Source organism: Kwoniella mangroviensis, chromosome 2, assembly GCF_000507465.2.
Source record: "Kwoniella mangroviensis CBS 8507 chromosome 2, whole genome shotgun sequence".
Taxonomy (NCBI): domain Eukaryota; kingdom Fungi; phylum Basidiomycota; class Tremellomycetes; order Tremellales; family Cryptococcaceae; genus Kwoniella; species Kwoniella mangrovensis.
In genome coordinates, this window is record NC_088828.1 from 1,359,522 (window position 1) to 1,372,761 (window position 13,240).

At 45.2% G+C, this 13,240-nt stretch overlaps 6 protein-coding genes across 6 annotated transcripts; 4 read left to right on the top strand and 2 right to left on the bottom strand.

Moving 5' to 3' along the window:
• Nucleotides 1-367: 367 nt before the first annotated feature.
• I203_107369 (uncharacterized protein) lies at nt 368-1,846 on the top strand (the record flags this gene model as incomplete). The annotated part of the gene is made up of 4 exons (XM_019145451.1): nt 368-787; nt 1,009-1,137; nt 1,256-1,363; nt 1,436-1,846. 4 exons carry the CDS (start codon nt 368-370, stop codon nt 1,844-1,846), a joined length of 1,068 nt encoding a protein of 355 aa, XP_019005270.1.
• Nucleotides 1,847-2,445: 599 nt separating this feature from the next.
• Nucleotides 2,446-3,149, top strand: I203_107370 (uncharacterized protein; the record flags this gene model as incomplete). The annotated part of the gene is made up of 5 exons (XM_065518179.1): nt 2,446-2,555; nt 2,621-2,663; nt 2,755-2,794; nt 2,873-2,947; nt 3,097-3,149. The coding sequence occupies 5 exons, from the start codon at nt 2,446-2,448 to the stop codon at nt 3,147-3,149; spliced, it is 321 nt and encodes a 106-aa protein (XP_065372909.1).
• Nucleotides 3,150-3,322: 173 nt separating this feature from the next.
• I203_107371 (uncharacterized protein) lies at nt 3,323-5,544 on the bottom strand (the record flags this gene model as incomplete). The annotated part of the gene is made up of 7 exons (XM_065518180.1): nt 3,323-3,466; nt 3,554-3,585; nt 3,676-4,001; nt 4,047-4,433; nt 4,498-4,825; nt 4,888-4,987; nt 5,137-5,544. The coding sequence occupies 7 exons, from the start codon at nt 5,542-5,544 to the stop codon at nt 3,323-3,325; spliced, it is 1,725 nt and encodes a 574-aa protein (XP_065372910.1).
• A 472-nt stretch (nt 5,545-6,016) lies between these two features.
• Nucleotides 6,017-6,751, top strand: I203_107372 (uncharacterized protein; the record flags this gene model as incomplete). Its single annotated transcript, XM_019145454.1, has 4 exons — nt 6,017-6,083; nt 6,150-6,323; nt 6,491-6,565; nt 6,645-6,751. 4 exons carry the CDS (start codon nt 6,017-6,019, stop codon nt 6,749-6,751), a joined length of 423 nt encoding a protein of 140 aa, XP_019005273.1.
• A 129-nt stretch (nt 6,752-6,880) lies between these two features.
• I203_107373 (uncharacterized protein) lies at nt 6,881-7,801 on the bottom strand (the record flags this gene model as incomplete). Its single annotated transcript, XM_019145455.1, has 4 exons — nt 6,881-7,028; nt 7,094-7,232; nt 7,298-7,623; nt 7,692-7,801. The coding sequence occupies 4 exons, from the start codon at nt 7,799-7,801 to the stop codon at nt 6,881-6,883; spliced, it is 723 nt and encodes a 240-aa protein (XP_019005274.1).
• A 652-nt stretch (nt 7,802-8,453) lies between these two features.
• On the top strand, nt 8,454-11,057 carry I203_107374 (uncharacterized protein; the record flags this gene model as incomplete). The annotated part of the gene is made up of 3 exons (XM_065518181.1): nt 8,454-8,743; nt 8,836-9,088; nt 9,180-11,057. 3 exons carry the CDS (start codon nt 8,454-8,456, stop codon nt 11,055-11,057), a joined length of 2,421 nt encoding a protein of 806 aa, XP_065372911.1.
• Between the last annotated feature and the right edge of the window lie 2,183 nt (nt 11,058-13,240).

The window sequence follows — 13,240 nt, forward strand, 5'->3', positions numbered from 1 at the left end:
TCACGAAAGATCGAAAAACGAACTTGTTGAAAATTGATTACTCCCCCTTTTATTTTGTATATACGCAATCCTATCGACTTGAAATTACTTTGTATCTGTGTATATCCGTACCATACCTGCTACATGATGAAAGAGAACAAGTACGAAACTAAGATTGCTTGATGGATGACATGTTGCCGTCGTACTGTATTGGATACCATTGGAATGGGATTACTGCCACCGTACTCGTACTCTATGTCCCACACGTACGTCAAACCTCCACTTTGCTGGTACAACCTCGCATTCAACTCGACTTGACTTGACATCAACCTTGTTTCTACCCCCTTCTCATATACTGCTGTAGTAAACCCTACATCGGAAATATACGATGGCATCGACACCATCCAGCAACCCAGCAGACAGGAGAGCGGCAGCATTAGCAGCCATCGAAGCGAGACTCCGACCACCTCCATCATATGAGGAAATCCAACCTGAACCGTCAACATCGTCTTCCTCCTCCTCTTTACCTAATGCTCCTTCAGCAGTATCCCCACCACCACCACCAACACCAACAATTACTGCTCCTGCTGCTCCCCCAGTATCTCTTCCACTCCGCCAAAACCCAGCCGCTCAAGCTGCCCAAGCTAGGGCTGCAGCTGCAGCAGAGTCGGCTTCACGCCAGAATACCGAAACGCGTTGGGTACCGACCGAAAAGGAAGATAGGGATACGAGGATCAAATTCTCGAGATTGCTTGATAGAGGGATAGTGAGGGATAATAACTATAAAGACAGTGCGGATGCCGTAGAGGTGAGTTGATCGGTTCCTCTCAAGGTTGATTTCTGTTGTAATCAGGATGGGGCGTGAAGAGGATCGCTGAAACGTTACCATCGATTCCGATCATCACAAACTTGATCTTCAAATCCTTGATGCACCCAGTTGATCCTCTAAGCACTTGAGTCCAGACTTGCGTGACCGATAGCTGACCTGATCAATCTTCGTGATCTTCTCATTCTATTCTTCGATTCCAGACTCTACTCAAGGTAGCGACAAACATCATCAATTCCAACGATCCGAAATACCGTACGATCAAAGCTAGCAATTCTACGATCAAAAACAAAGTCCTAGACGTAAAAGGGGGTCATGATTATTTGATTGCTGTGAGTGATTTGTCCATCTATGAACAATCGACCTATCGAACACCAAAAGCTTTTCACCTCAAACTTCATCTACCTTGGGATCCAGACTAAATGGTTGTAAACAATCTTTTGTATCCAGTTGGGATTCCGTACGCAAACGGTACAATTTACTTTGAACTATGTCTTCTCAGCTACGATCAAGAAGATGCATGAATTGAAGATTGGCGCCGAAGTACTGAGTGATCATGTGAGTTGAAGAAAGCAGATCAGATCAACCGTATATTCCTCGCTGACTCTCTTTTTTTTGGACCTTACGAAGCTCAAAGCTCTTCAAGAGCGAGTCGAGTTATCCCGTCAATCGAAGATATACGGTGCCTCGGTCGAAGCAGCTCGTAAGAAAGCTGCTCTGGCGGATATCGAAGCTGATCGAGAGGCCGTGCGTGCCAGAGCGGCAAGGGAGAGGATCGTGAGAGAGGCGCGTGAAGCCAGAGAGAGGGAAGAGAGGGAAAGGCAGGCTCAGAGCGAAGCTGAGATGATGGTCGATAGAGATGATGAGGAAAGAAGAGAGATGAGAGATGCTGTTGTAAGGCCATCATTAGAGCGAGATGAGAATGAGGAAGATGCAGATGAAGGGGAAGGGGAAGAAGGGGATGATGGGGAATTGCCGAGTTATGCGGAAGATAGAGAGAGTAGAGGATGGGGTGGACCGGGACGTAGATTGGGTGGATAAGAGTAACTAACATGTATCCATCATGAAAATGAGCCTGTGTGTATGATGATGTTGGATGACCCATTGTATAGGACCAAACTCATTCAATCCAATATGAATATTGTATTTACAGTGTATGTAAGTGAAAATGATGATCTATCCTGATCTTGAACATGATAATGATCATGTTCGAATCAGCCTATATCCTCAGCCCACAGACTCAGGCGAGGTGCTCTCTCTCTCCCTTTCACCACCCGATCACTTTCTCCTCCGTCCTTCACTTGCTTGACAGTCTGTATGTTGTGCGATTGAGGCATTTCTCCCAGCTGTCTACCACAAAACATATGGATAGTCCTATGAGTAGACTAGTCTTACGGTGATGTCCGATATAGCTGATGGCAATCTCATTTGGAGTACAACGATGATGTTCATCATACACCTGTATGACCGCCGGTCCAACATCTCGGATCTTACCGGAATGCTCAGTCAGTGAATCGTCTGTGCAGCTGTCGACACATCAACAAGTGTTGACAACGACAGCAATAATGGCCATAACCCAAATAAGCTCTTCAGTAAAGTAATCATATAGCATCTATCTCAGGCATTACTCATCACACATCATGGCTCCTGTTGATACTACACCAGATTACCTAGGATATGGATACGCCGCGCTCCTAGCTTTGGGAGGAATAATGGGAGGAGTCAAGAGGGGGTCCAAGATCTCTTTGGTGTGAGTGTCGACTCAGTCTGGAGGATATGCCAAGTCGGGTCATGGTACTGATGGAAATGATCTAGTGCTGGAGTAGGATCTGCCATCGCAGCTGGATATGGAGCTAATGTAAGTCTTCTGTCTTCGCAATCCAGTCCAGTCCAATGATGAACCTCGAGGGGATAACGAAATGGAATGAATGACTGATAATTGTGTATAGCGAGTTTCAAAGAGCCCAGCCGACGTTATTCCATCTTTAGGTAATTACTTCATCCCTTTTTCTCCTTCTTCTTCGTCTTGGTCTTGGTAATAAGCTCATATGCGTATCAACGAAACAGTCACCTCATCGGCTCTGCTTTTACTCATGGGATGGAGGTTCTACCAAGGTAGGAAATTCATGCCTGCTGGATTGGGTGAGTCCTTCGATCCCCTACGTTGATCGCTACTGCTATTGCTATTGCTAGTGATAGTGATAGTTCTACTCCGAGTAGAACTATTCATTGAGCAGAACAGTCGTGGATCAAGATTCCTGAATCTGACGAAACGACTTTTATGAATCTAGTCGCTATGTTATCTTTGTTGATGGTGATTAGATATTACAATCTCAAACTTTGATCAATCGTTCTCACCAAAAAAGAACGAGAATCGAAAATCGAGAATCGAAAATCGAAATTCAGATCAGTGATCTATAAGCGTACAAAAAATGATAAGTAAGGAAAGAACGAAGATATATATGAATTACTCAAATTACTTCATGATGCATGTAAACATAGTATACAACTCTTCTCTCACATCTCATAAACCCTTCTCCACCATTTTCTCCTCCTCGTCGTTCTTCTCAATGCTAATCCAGGCATCTGCACCTGTCCCCCTAAAGCATTTTTATCGTTTGTGGGTATCTCAGCTTCTGTATAAGGTGTAGGTGCGGGATTCTAGAATGTGTAGATAGTCAGTATCAGCGTCGGTTTGGATCCTAAGGATCCTACCCATTGATTCAAGAAGGGAGGATATCAACTTACCTGCCATGAATCATCTGTATATAACCATCCTTCTACTCAATTCCCCAAATAACACATCATAACAATCAGTTCTTTATATCCCGCAACTAATCTAAAGAGGAATAGGTGCATGAATAACCCACCATCATCAACTCCATTCTCACTCCATAATCCACATACTTCCACTCTCCAATCTTCGTGTGGTATCCAATCCCATCCATCTTTCAAGGCCAGAATCATCTTTGCCTCTTTCTCTTTATCTTTATCTGTGGATTCACCAGAACCAGAACCAGAGGGTAAAGTAGATTGTTCTCCTGTTGTAGATTTCCATTTGGTATTTGGTGTATCAACCTTGACCCAAGGTGATCTATCACTTGCTCGGAGGAACTTCCCACCCCAACTTCCAGCAGCAGATATATCAACAGTCTTTCCAGACCCAGCGACCGTTGTCGATGATCCACCACTCGAACTTGAGGTGTTAGAGGTGGCGGTGGTGGTCAAAGTGAGATGAGACAATTTAGGATCTAATCTTTGATTCTCCCATACTTCAACTTTATCTATCTTCTTGTTATTACCGATTTCATCCGAGAGCTTATCATCTAACAGGATCACCTCGACGTAGGATCTCACCCTCTTCACTAGTGGATGTGAAGGCAGAGAAAACAGGTAGGATGTCAGATTCGGATGGAAAATTAATGGAGGAAGGATACCGATTGGTAATAGTAGGTAAGGGATGAGGAAAGCGGGCGTAAGTGGGAGAAGGAAACTCGCAGGAAGGCAAATGAGTATCATATGTGTGAATGTTATTGGTAAATTGGATGATGAAGTGACTGTCGGTTGGTTCGATCCGGGTGCGAAGAATGATGTAAGTCGAGGAGCGAGATAGTCATATCCGTCTGAACTATATGACAACTCCATATATTAAGCTTTTAAATTCTTGGGTTCAGACCTGACATTCCACTCACACTAAACCCATCAGATTCTGGATAGCCTGCAGGTTCATATAGATATCCACCCCGCTTTCAGATTCTTTCGGAGCCACAGTGGGCTTCTCGACGGTCTCACCTTCAGAGTCCTTGGTGGTGGTCGTACTGTACCCTCCAGAAGTGGGAGTACCGCTATTCGCCTTTGATAGATCGGGTGAACCGGGTACAGTTTTACGATCTGTCAGGTTGGATGGGGGCATTGATATGCCTAATAATGAGGGAAGAGGAGAGGTCTTCTCGTGGGTATGTAAGAGGATCAAAATCAGGATGAGAGAAGGGAGTAACAATAGTACACGAGGTTTGAAGCCTGTTTCAGTACAAGACAAACATAAGCAGTCGGCTCTTTCGGCTGGACAGATATCCACTTACAGATGAAAGACCAAGTCATCATCCACGCCCAGGTCCATATTGGTTTTCTCCAAAATAAGATCTCTTCTATTCGATCTTGTAACCAGAATATCGGGCCGACCTGGATGCCATCGAACATAGAAGTGGTCAGTAGCTGGTTGGTCATTCACGAATGAAAGTGAATCCAGATCAAGCCTCGACAAGGAGTCCAACTTGATATTGGTACTTGAATGTTGCAATTTACTCAAAAAAGGGAACACATTTACTCACCCTAGTCATGAACCTCCTAAAATTATTACTAACAAGCGGCAAACTCAGACTTTCCCTCTGAGTCGATAGTTCCCTCGGAACTCCTGACCCTATACCCATTTTGGTAGATCCTGCTGCAGAAGTAGAGGGAGGTAATTTGGGTAAGTTCGGAGGTAAGAGGCTCGATAAGAGTAAATCAGATACGTTGGTCGGTAATGACGACATTGAGATTGTACCGGATTTCTTGGGTGGATTCGTACTTGGACCACTAGATGAAGTAGGCGGAAATGTAGGTATATTCGATTTGATTGCATTCTGAGGTGGCTTCGATGAGGTAGGGTCGGGAGGAGGGATGGGAATAGCTGATGTAGGTATCGAAGAGAGGAGATGGGGTGGGATAGCAGGTTGGGCTCGAATAGGTTCGGACATCTTGCACAGTGGCTTCGCGCTTTCTGCTCAGAGAGCACTTGATCGGCAGACAGGTCCAGTCCCGGTACTACTACGTCCTGACAGCACTACTCCCAGTGACCACCTATAGTATAAATGTTGAGAGAGCAGGATGAATTCACAGATATGTTACTTTGGTGACGTCTGCGAGTGCTCAATAGCCGGTGCAACTCGTCCAGCGGTGATCGCCGACATGGAGGGATCGCGTCGGTATGTCAGTCCAGTCCAAGATGTTGTCAAGACGAGAGTTGAGCAGATTACATGATGCATGTGCTGATTAAGAACCCGCAGCGACACACTTGAATTTTACAGAGAGACGAACAAACGGTCCAGAAGGAGGTCGTTCCCGATCGAATATTTCCACCACCGCAGTACCGATCATACCAATATCACCCGTCATACTTCCTCGACTTTGTAGGCGAACAAACTAGAGTAGCTTGATAGACAATCTCCAATGACGATACACGGACTATGGGTGATATCCAAAGCTGGTGGTTTGGTATTCTCAAGATCGTATAGTGGTGGGTGTCTTTCCTATATGGTCAGCTTGATCTCGGTGATTGAGAATTGATTACATGTCCATTTAGATGTCCTTCCACCACAGCCTGTCAACACTATTTTGACATTGGCAGGTATATTACATGGTATCCACGCCATCACAGCCAAGTTGACTCCAACACCTATACCTGGCGTACCGGTCGGTGGATTGGAGAGCTTCGAAGCTGAGGGATGGGGTGGGAAGGTATTCCTGACGCCGACAGGTGAGTGCTTGTGCTATTTCATGGAAATGAGTCCACCCACACTATTCTAGAAAGAATAATCACTCATCGCTCTCTTTGAGATGAGTCGAGATGATATCATTTCTGTCTATCCTTTATACCACATAATGACTTCAGTTGATCGTCTGACTTTGTTTCTGACTTGGCAGGCACAAAATTTGTCGTTCTGCATTCGATACCCCAAACAGGATTAGATGAATTGATGAAGAGGATATACGAGATATGTACGTTTGTCTCTACCTTTTTACTCCGATATAGTTACAGATTCTCTACATGCTGACACTTTGGATTTACTCTTGTTAGACTCCGACGCAGTGATGAAGAACCCATTTCATACGCCCGAAATGCCCATAAACTCATCTTTGTTTGAAACGAAATTACAGACTCTCATGTCAGGTGTGAATGCTTAGGTTTGGCAGGTCATAGATCATATATATCCGCTACATGCGTGATTATTTGTATTTTATATGTACAGTAATTCTTCCTATCCACATCCTTTCACCTCATCCAGGATCGAGCGATTCTTTCAGATCCACCAATCAGCCTGTCCAGGCATCCGTTCCATCCTCTACTACCCTGTTCAACTCATCTTTGATTGACCCTTCGCCGTCCATCACGTCAATTGTCAGACCCTCTGTCCCCTTGCTGGTCGCTATAGCTAGGATGACCTTCGCCACCAGCTCTCGGCTAGTGTGAATCAGATCAGCTTCGGATCTCACTTACTTTGATCATGGAAATGGACGTCCACCTACCTAGTCTGCTTCAAATGAGTCTTGCCCAATTGAACACCACCTGCAGGTTCGAGGGTTAACCCACCGGGACGAACAACGGTGAATTGAATTTGTTTTCGTGTGTGTAATTCGATCTCTGCTTTGAGCTTGGCATCGAGATCTGTGATTAACTGGACATCAGCATCGGCAGTACACCTTGTATGTCAACGTGGTTTTGTAATTCACAAGTTGGAATAGCCTTCCATACTCTCTCACTTGTCTTCTTATCCTCATCATCATACCATTCAGGCCAACCTTTATCTCTCGTTCTCACATCGACCGCACCAATCAAGATCAGTCTCTTTCGATTGGACGATTCCATCGCATCGTACACTTTCACAGCACCCTGATAATCTATCACCTCAGGTCCAGGTGGTTGACCACCTGCTCCAGCTGCGAAAATGACGACGTCCGGGTTGACTTTGGCGAATAACGAGGTTAGGTCTGGGACGGATGCATCTTCGAGTGAAAGTATATGGATCTTTGCTCCGATTTTCTTCAATTCGCCTGAGCTATATATCAGAGTGGTCAAACCAAGAGGTTCGCTTCAAATAGGAAGAGAAGGACGAAGATAGCTCACTGTCCGTCATTCCTTATTACCGAATGGACTTCATGGCCCTCCTTGACGGCATGTTCAGTAAAGTATTGAGCTACTTTACCGCCACCTCCAACGACGATAAACTTGACCATGTTGATATGCGATATCCCGAATGTCTGCTGGGTTTGTCTTCTAGCGAGGTTAGATAAAGATGCTGATAGTTTCGATGACATCCCTTGGGAGCAAAGACCACTTGGCCTCTCTCTCCCTTTGTATAGTGTCTCTTCCTCTCACATGCCATTCTGCTAACGTCATCGATCATGGATGAATCACCAGAGTGGAGGTCATTACTGAACCACAGGCGAAGAAAGACATTACAAAATCGTGGTCGTGGGGGTGATTAGCGGGATCAAATCGTCATTACAAATTGTGATCAATTGATTACGAACGTGCTTGTCCTCGTGGTTTGGATCGGGATCCTCGTATGACTGTGGGTCTGCTGCTCATCGAGCCAGTCCAAGCTATCAAACATCGCGTATTTGCCAATCTCACCGTGTATCTTTTCTTCTCTTTCTTCAGTTATATCGCTCCTCTCCTAGCGAGAGGAACGCTCAGTCAGTCATCACCTCCAACCAGATCTACCAACTACGCTTCATTGAAGAGATCTATCCTTCTCATAGGTCAGATAGTCTGTATCTTGCCACTCTTCACCTCCACTCGGAGTATCGACTCAATCGTCATCATCCTCTTGCTACCCTTGTATAACCAGCAATATCCTGCACATCTACATCAACGACCCTAGTCATGCCAGCTTTACCTACGCCTACACGCTCCAACACACGTAGTACGCCCAAACCCGCTCTCAATATGTCATCCGACGACCCTTCAACATGGCTCAATTTCTCACTACCACCTCGATCTCGTGCCGGAGTACCTGGCTCGGGCGTAGCGGGCATACCGAGACGGAGTAGACGAGGAGAAGGATGGAGAGGTGGGCCAATGAGCAGAGAGAAATTCTTGAATGCCTCTTTCAAATTCGTACTGAAACCTACCGAGACGATAAGTTATGGTGCTCACTTCGCTGATCCTGATATGTAAGCTATATCCTCTCCCTAACACACACCTCTCCCTCATCCGTGACGTCAGCCGGAGGATCGTAGCTGATATAAAGCTTTCACATGTAAAGCTCGCTTCACTGGCCACATATCTTACAGGTCCTCGTGCCTACCTTCAGTGCATTCTCGGTCGCCCAAGGATACGTTTCAACTGAGAAACATGATTCGCACGATCTCGGTTCATCCTACGAATCGCATGATCTGGAAGGCATGGGTGAAGAAGCTGCTGAGAGAAGACGGAGGATGGAAGAGGAAAGAAGGGGTAGAATGTGTCCCATCTGTTTGGGTAAACCAGTGGCTGGGAGAATGACGAAATGCGGTCATGTAAGTCATCTTCAAATTACTTCATCGTCATCTTTCTATCGACAGACTGGGTGATTGAAAATGTATATTGACAGTTTGACTACTCCATTAGATATTCTGCTTTCCTTGCATCCTCCATTATATCCAACTGTCCGATATTCCCAAATCAGCTAGATGTCCAATCTGCGGAGATACGATTCATTCAAGTTACCTAAAGAGCGTCAAATACCTCGACGCCGCTGCTATGCTCAAAGCGTCGAGGGGGGAAGATGACGACGATGATCAAGATAACAGCCAATCCTCTCGCTCGACCAACGTCGTAAACGCAACAAATGACAGTCATGGTCACGGGATTATAGGGGTCATGGACGGGTTTGAAGAGACATTGGAAGAAGCAAAGGCGGTCGATTCACATCAGATATCAGAAGATAAAGGTCATCAAATACACATGCGTCTCGTACAACGACCACAAATGACAACTCTAGCTTTACCCTCTTCTTCTACTTGGCCTTCAGATGCTATCCCACCTCACACAGCACCATGGCATTTCTTACCCGATATCCTCACTTATTCACGTTTTATGCTTTCCACGCCGGAATACATGTTATCTGAACTTCAGAGGGAATTGACCGAGCTCAAGGGAGAATGGGATATGTTGAAAGGAGATGAATTAGGTAGGGAGTTTGTCAAAGCTGCCAAAGAGAAAGTCGAAAGGCAGATGCAGAAAGTCAGGGCTGAGCTCGTGACTGAATTAGTGAAGAGGTCAGAACGGGCGGCCAGGGAAGCTTGGGGAGAAGCTGTGGGCGGATCTCGACGAGAGAAGGAAAGGAAAAGGGAAAGAGATAGGATAGCGAAAGAAAGAGAGGCCAGGCAGAAATCGGAGCTGGAGGCAATGGACATACCTCACGAGTTCTTAGCAAATTCTATACCCGCTACACCTTCGTTCGATAACTCAGCTAATATCAATATACCTCCGAACGTCGAAGTGGAACCTAATCCCATGCCTACACCGACACCAAAGAAATCACGTCGAAGAGGTGGAGGTGGACATGGACCCAACCCCCCACCTGCTATACCACCTTCACCCTCATACTATTTCTACCAGTCATCTCTAGGTGCCAATGTCTTCCTACATCCCTTAGACATACGGATACTATTGGCTCACTTCAAATCGTATTCTCTCTTCCCACCTACCATATCGTTCGCTACTACGGGTTATGATCCCGGTACAATCAACGACGAGTTGCGCAAACGATGTAAATACCTGGGACATCTACCGATAGGGACGGAAGTTATCTTTGTCGAAGCGGATCTCGAACCTATAGTGACTAAAGAAGTGCTTGATCAATTTGAACAGCCTTTGAAAGCCAGGAGGATGAAAAGGAAAGATAAACTGAAGAGAGAGGAGAAAGCCAAGTTGAAATGGGAAAAATCAGAAAGAGAGAAATTACCTATAGATTTACGTTCGACACCTAGTGCGTTTAGGACGGGTGGTTCGGGAGAAGACAGGGATTTCGCTTTGGCTCTTGCTAGATCTGCTGTGGAATTTGACCCTACCCAGAATATCGGATTTCAACCTTCCTCCGCATCTTCTTCGACCTCGAATCCACTTCATTATCCTATGCCTGGGACCAGTCCGTCGAACGGTAGTGGGATATGGAATACTAACGGAGGAGATAGTCAATCGAGAGCGACATTCGCGCATGCCTTGCATAATCATACGACCTCTTCGATACCTGTACAGAGGAGACAGGAGATAGATTGGGAGGTGGAAGCTGCCTGGGAGGCGTTCGAGAATATGTCGATGAGTAGAGGAGGTAGGAACCGACCTGAAGATCAGGACGTAGATCCCATGTTGGGATCGAATGCAGGGACAAGTCCGACATCAACAGTGAGAGAATCGGGAAAAGGTGGAGGTGGTGGTAAGAAGGGAAAGAAAGGGAAAGGACAGAAATTGGTTCTTGGTGGTGGAGGTGCAAGAAGAGCTTGATCCTTTCCGGTTCAGAATGGTCGATTCGGCTGCTTTGGGAGAGCATACGAAAACATTTCAAGACATCAAACAGTCATCGGTCATCATAAAATCATAAACAACACATCATCTCAATGTACACGCATCAAAAGTCATATAAAGTGGAAATGATCTCAAAGTGATACAAAATAGGATCAATAAAAAGCATGGTTGATATAGTCTAAAATAGATTAGTATGATATGTATGTACTGTACTTCTGACATACCCACAAATACTAACATGATCCAACTAATCTAGCAGAACAGCAGAGGAGGAAATTTTCCTGTGCTTGGACAGTACTCTGAACCCATCAATTGACTATCGTTTTTAGATGAGAAACCAAAAAACTAAAGGCTGCTTCCTGGGTTCGATTGCAAAAAGCCTTGATGGGAACACATCAAATTGGAACAGGATCTGCAAAGCATTCCGATGAGTTTTCCAATGTAAACTACGTTGACGCCACGGTTTTGGCTTTCATGAGATGTCTGAGTTCTCCATGTGTACTGTAATTCACGTCTCAGATCTCGCTACAACTGATATGAACGATGCTTCACTATACTTATTGAGTACGACTCCTCCCTTGGTCCGTTATGAGAAGGACAATGCGTAGGAATCCAAAGAAGTGTTTCAGGCGAACGATGAAAATATTTCATCTGACGGATCAGAAAACATGATGAGTGTCAGGATCTCTCGTCCTCTCATTCAGAGAACAGCTGACTAATCCTGGTAGGACCAAATTTGACTTTACGTGATATCTTGAATATCGATATTCTCACAAGAATCATAGCAAGGTTTAGTGTCCTCGGGACCAGGATCGACCGTCACCCTCCTCCTGTCGGTACCACAGGTGAGTGCAAGGCGATCCCTTACTTTCGACTGTATTTTCAAGCGAGACTGCCTTTGATGGATTATCGACACCGTACGTACCTACAGCAAGCTGAGAGTGACCTGCTACACGTGATCATGGCAGTTCGAGTCTCCAAGTATGTTTTACGATCGCTGGTGGCTCACGCAACATCACGATAGGATTGGTTGCAGCATTGTTCCTGAAGATCGAATACCATCATTGAGCAAGGTAAGGGTCGCTATCGTTATTCCGAGAGGTCGTATGGAGAGACAAACTACTCACACAAGTGAACCTGGACCGCTCCATCAAGTCCCTATCGGTGAAGCTAATTTGCTTGTTCCGCATTACATTGGGGAAGATGGCTACAGTTAGAAATTATAGTTTCCATCATACCCGCCTGGACAGTTTCTTTTGTGAAATCTTCTGCTGAGCCAATTATGGCTGGGTTCTGGCTGGGTTCTTGCACGATGACAGTGACAGGATGGAAATGCGTTATATCAGCACTGACAGCTCCATCAATGCAATGATGCTCCAGCCAGTGTCTTCGCAATATGTTCTCGTCTTCGGCTGACATGCCCTCTGTTATCCCGCGGAAAGGCTCGCTCGACATATTGTAAGAATGGGTTTATGGGGAATACAAGTTTGTTGATCCGGTATATGGGGCGGTGGCAAATCATGATCTTCAGTAGAGTCTTTATAATCGACAGAGACCTCGCGAACATTGAATCACACACTAGAACCATTCATGGTGGATCCTTTGTATTTGTTTTGGAAGTCATGCCGGATACTGGCGAAATTCAGTCCCTTCTGCTGAAAACACCTTAGAAACGACCTCATGACCTAGATAGACTTTCCGCCAATCGGACATTTCATTGCTGATGATGTGCTCTTCAAGTGTGAAAAAGGGGTGCGAAAATCGCTATTTGCCACTTCACATGTAACTGCTCCGCCAGTTCCATGAATTTCATATTATCCGATCCTACTTATCTCAAGCTTCTGTCTAGGTGCAGGTGCAAGCAGGAAGAAAGTACAATCAGGTGTATATGAAGATGTGTTACTATTTGTAAGAAGGAACCCGTTCTCTATTCTAACTTTTGCTATTGCGTTGATCTATTGATGATGATGATGATATGTAATGTGACAAGGGAAATGGCAGTTGAAGCCCAAAAATATATAATGATGAGAAAGAAAAGGGGAAAAATCATGATAAAGGGTATGCAATGTGGTAAAAAGGTCTAAAATGATGACGGGTAACATATATAGAAACTGGTCAGGGGTATATTTTTATGACGAGGTAATGACAAACCTAAGGATGGG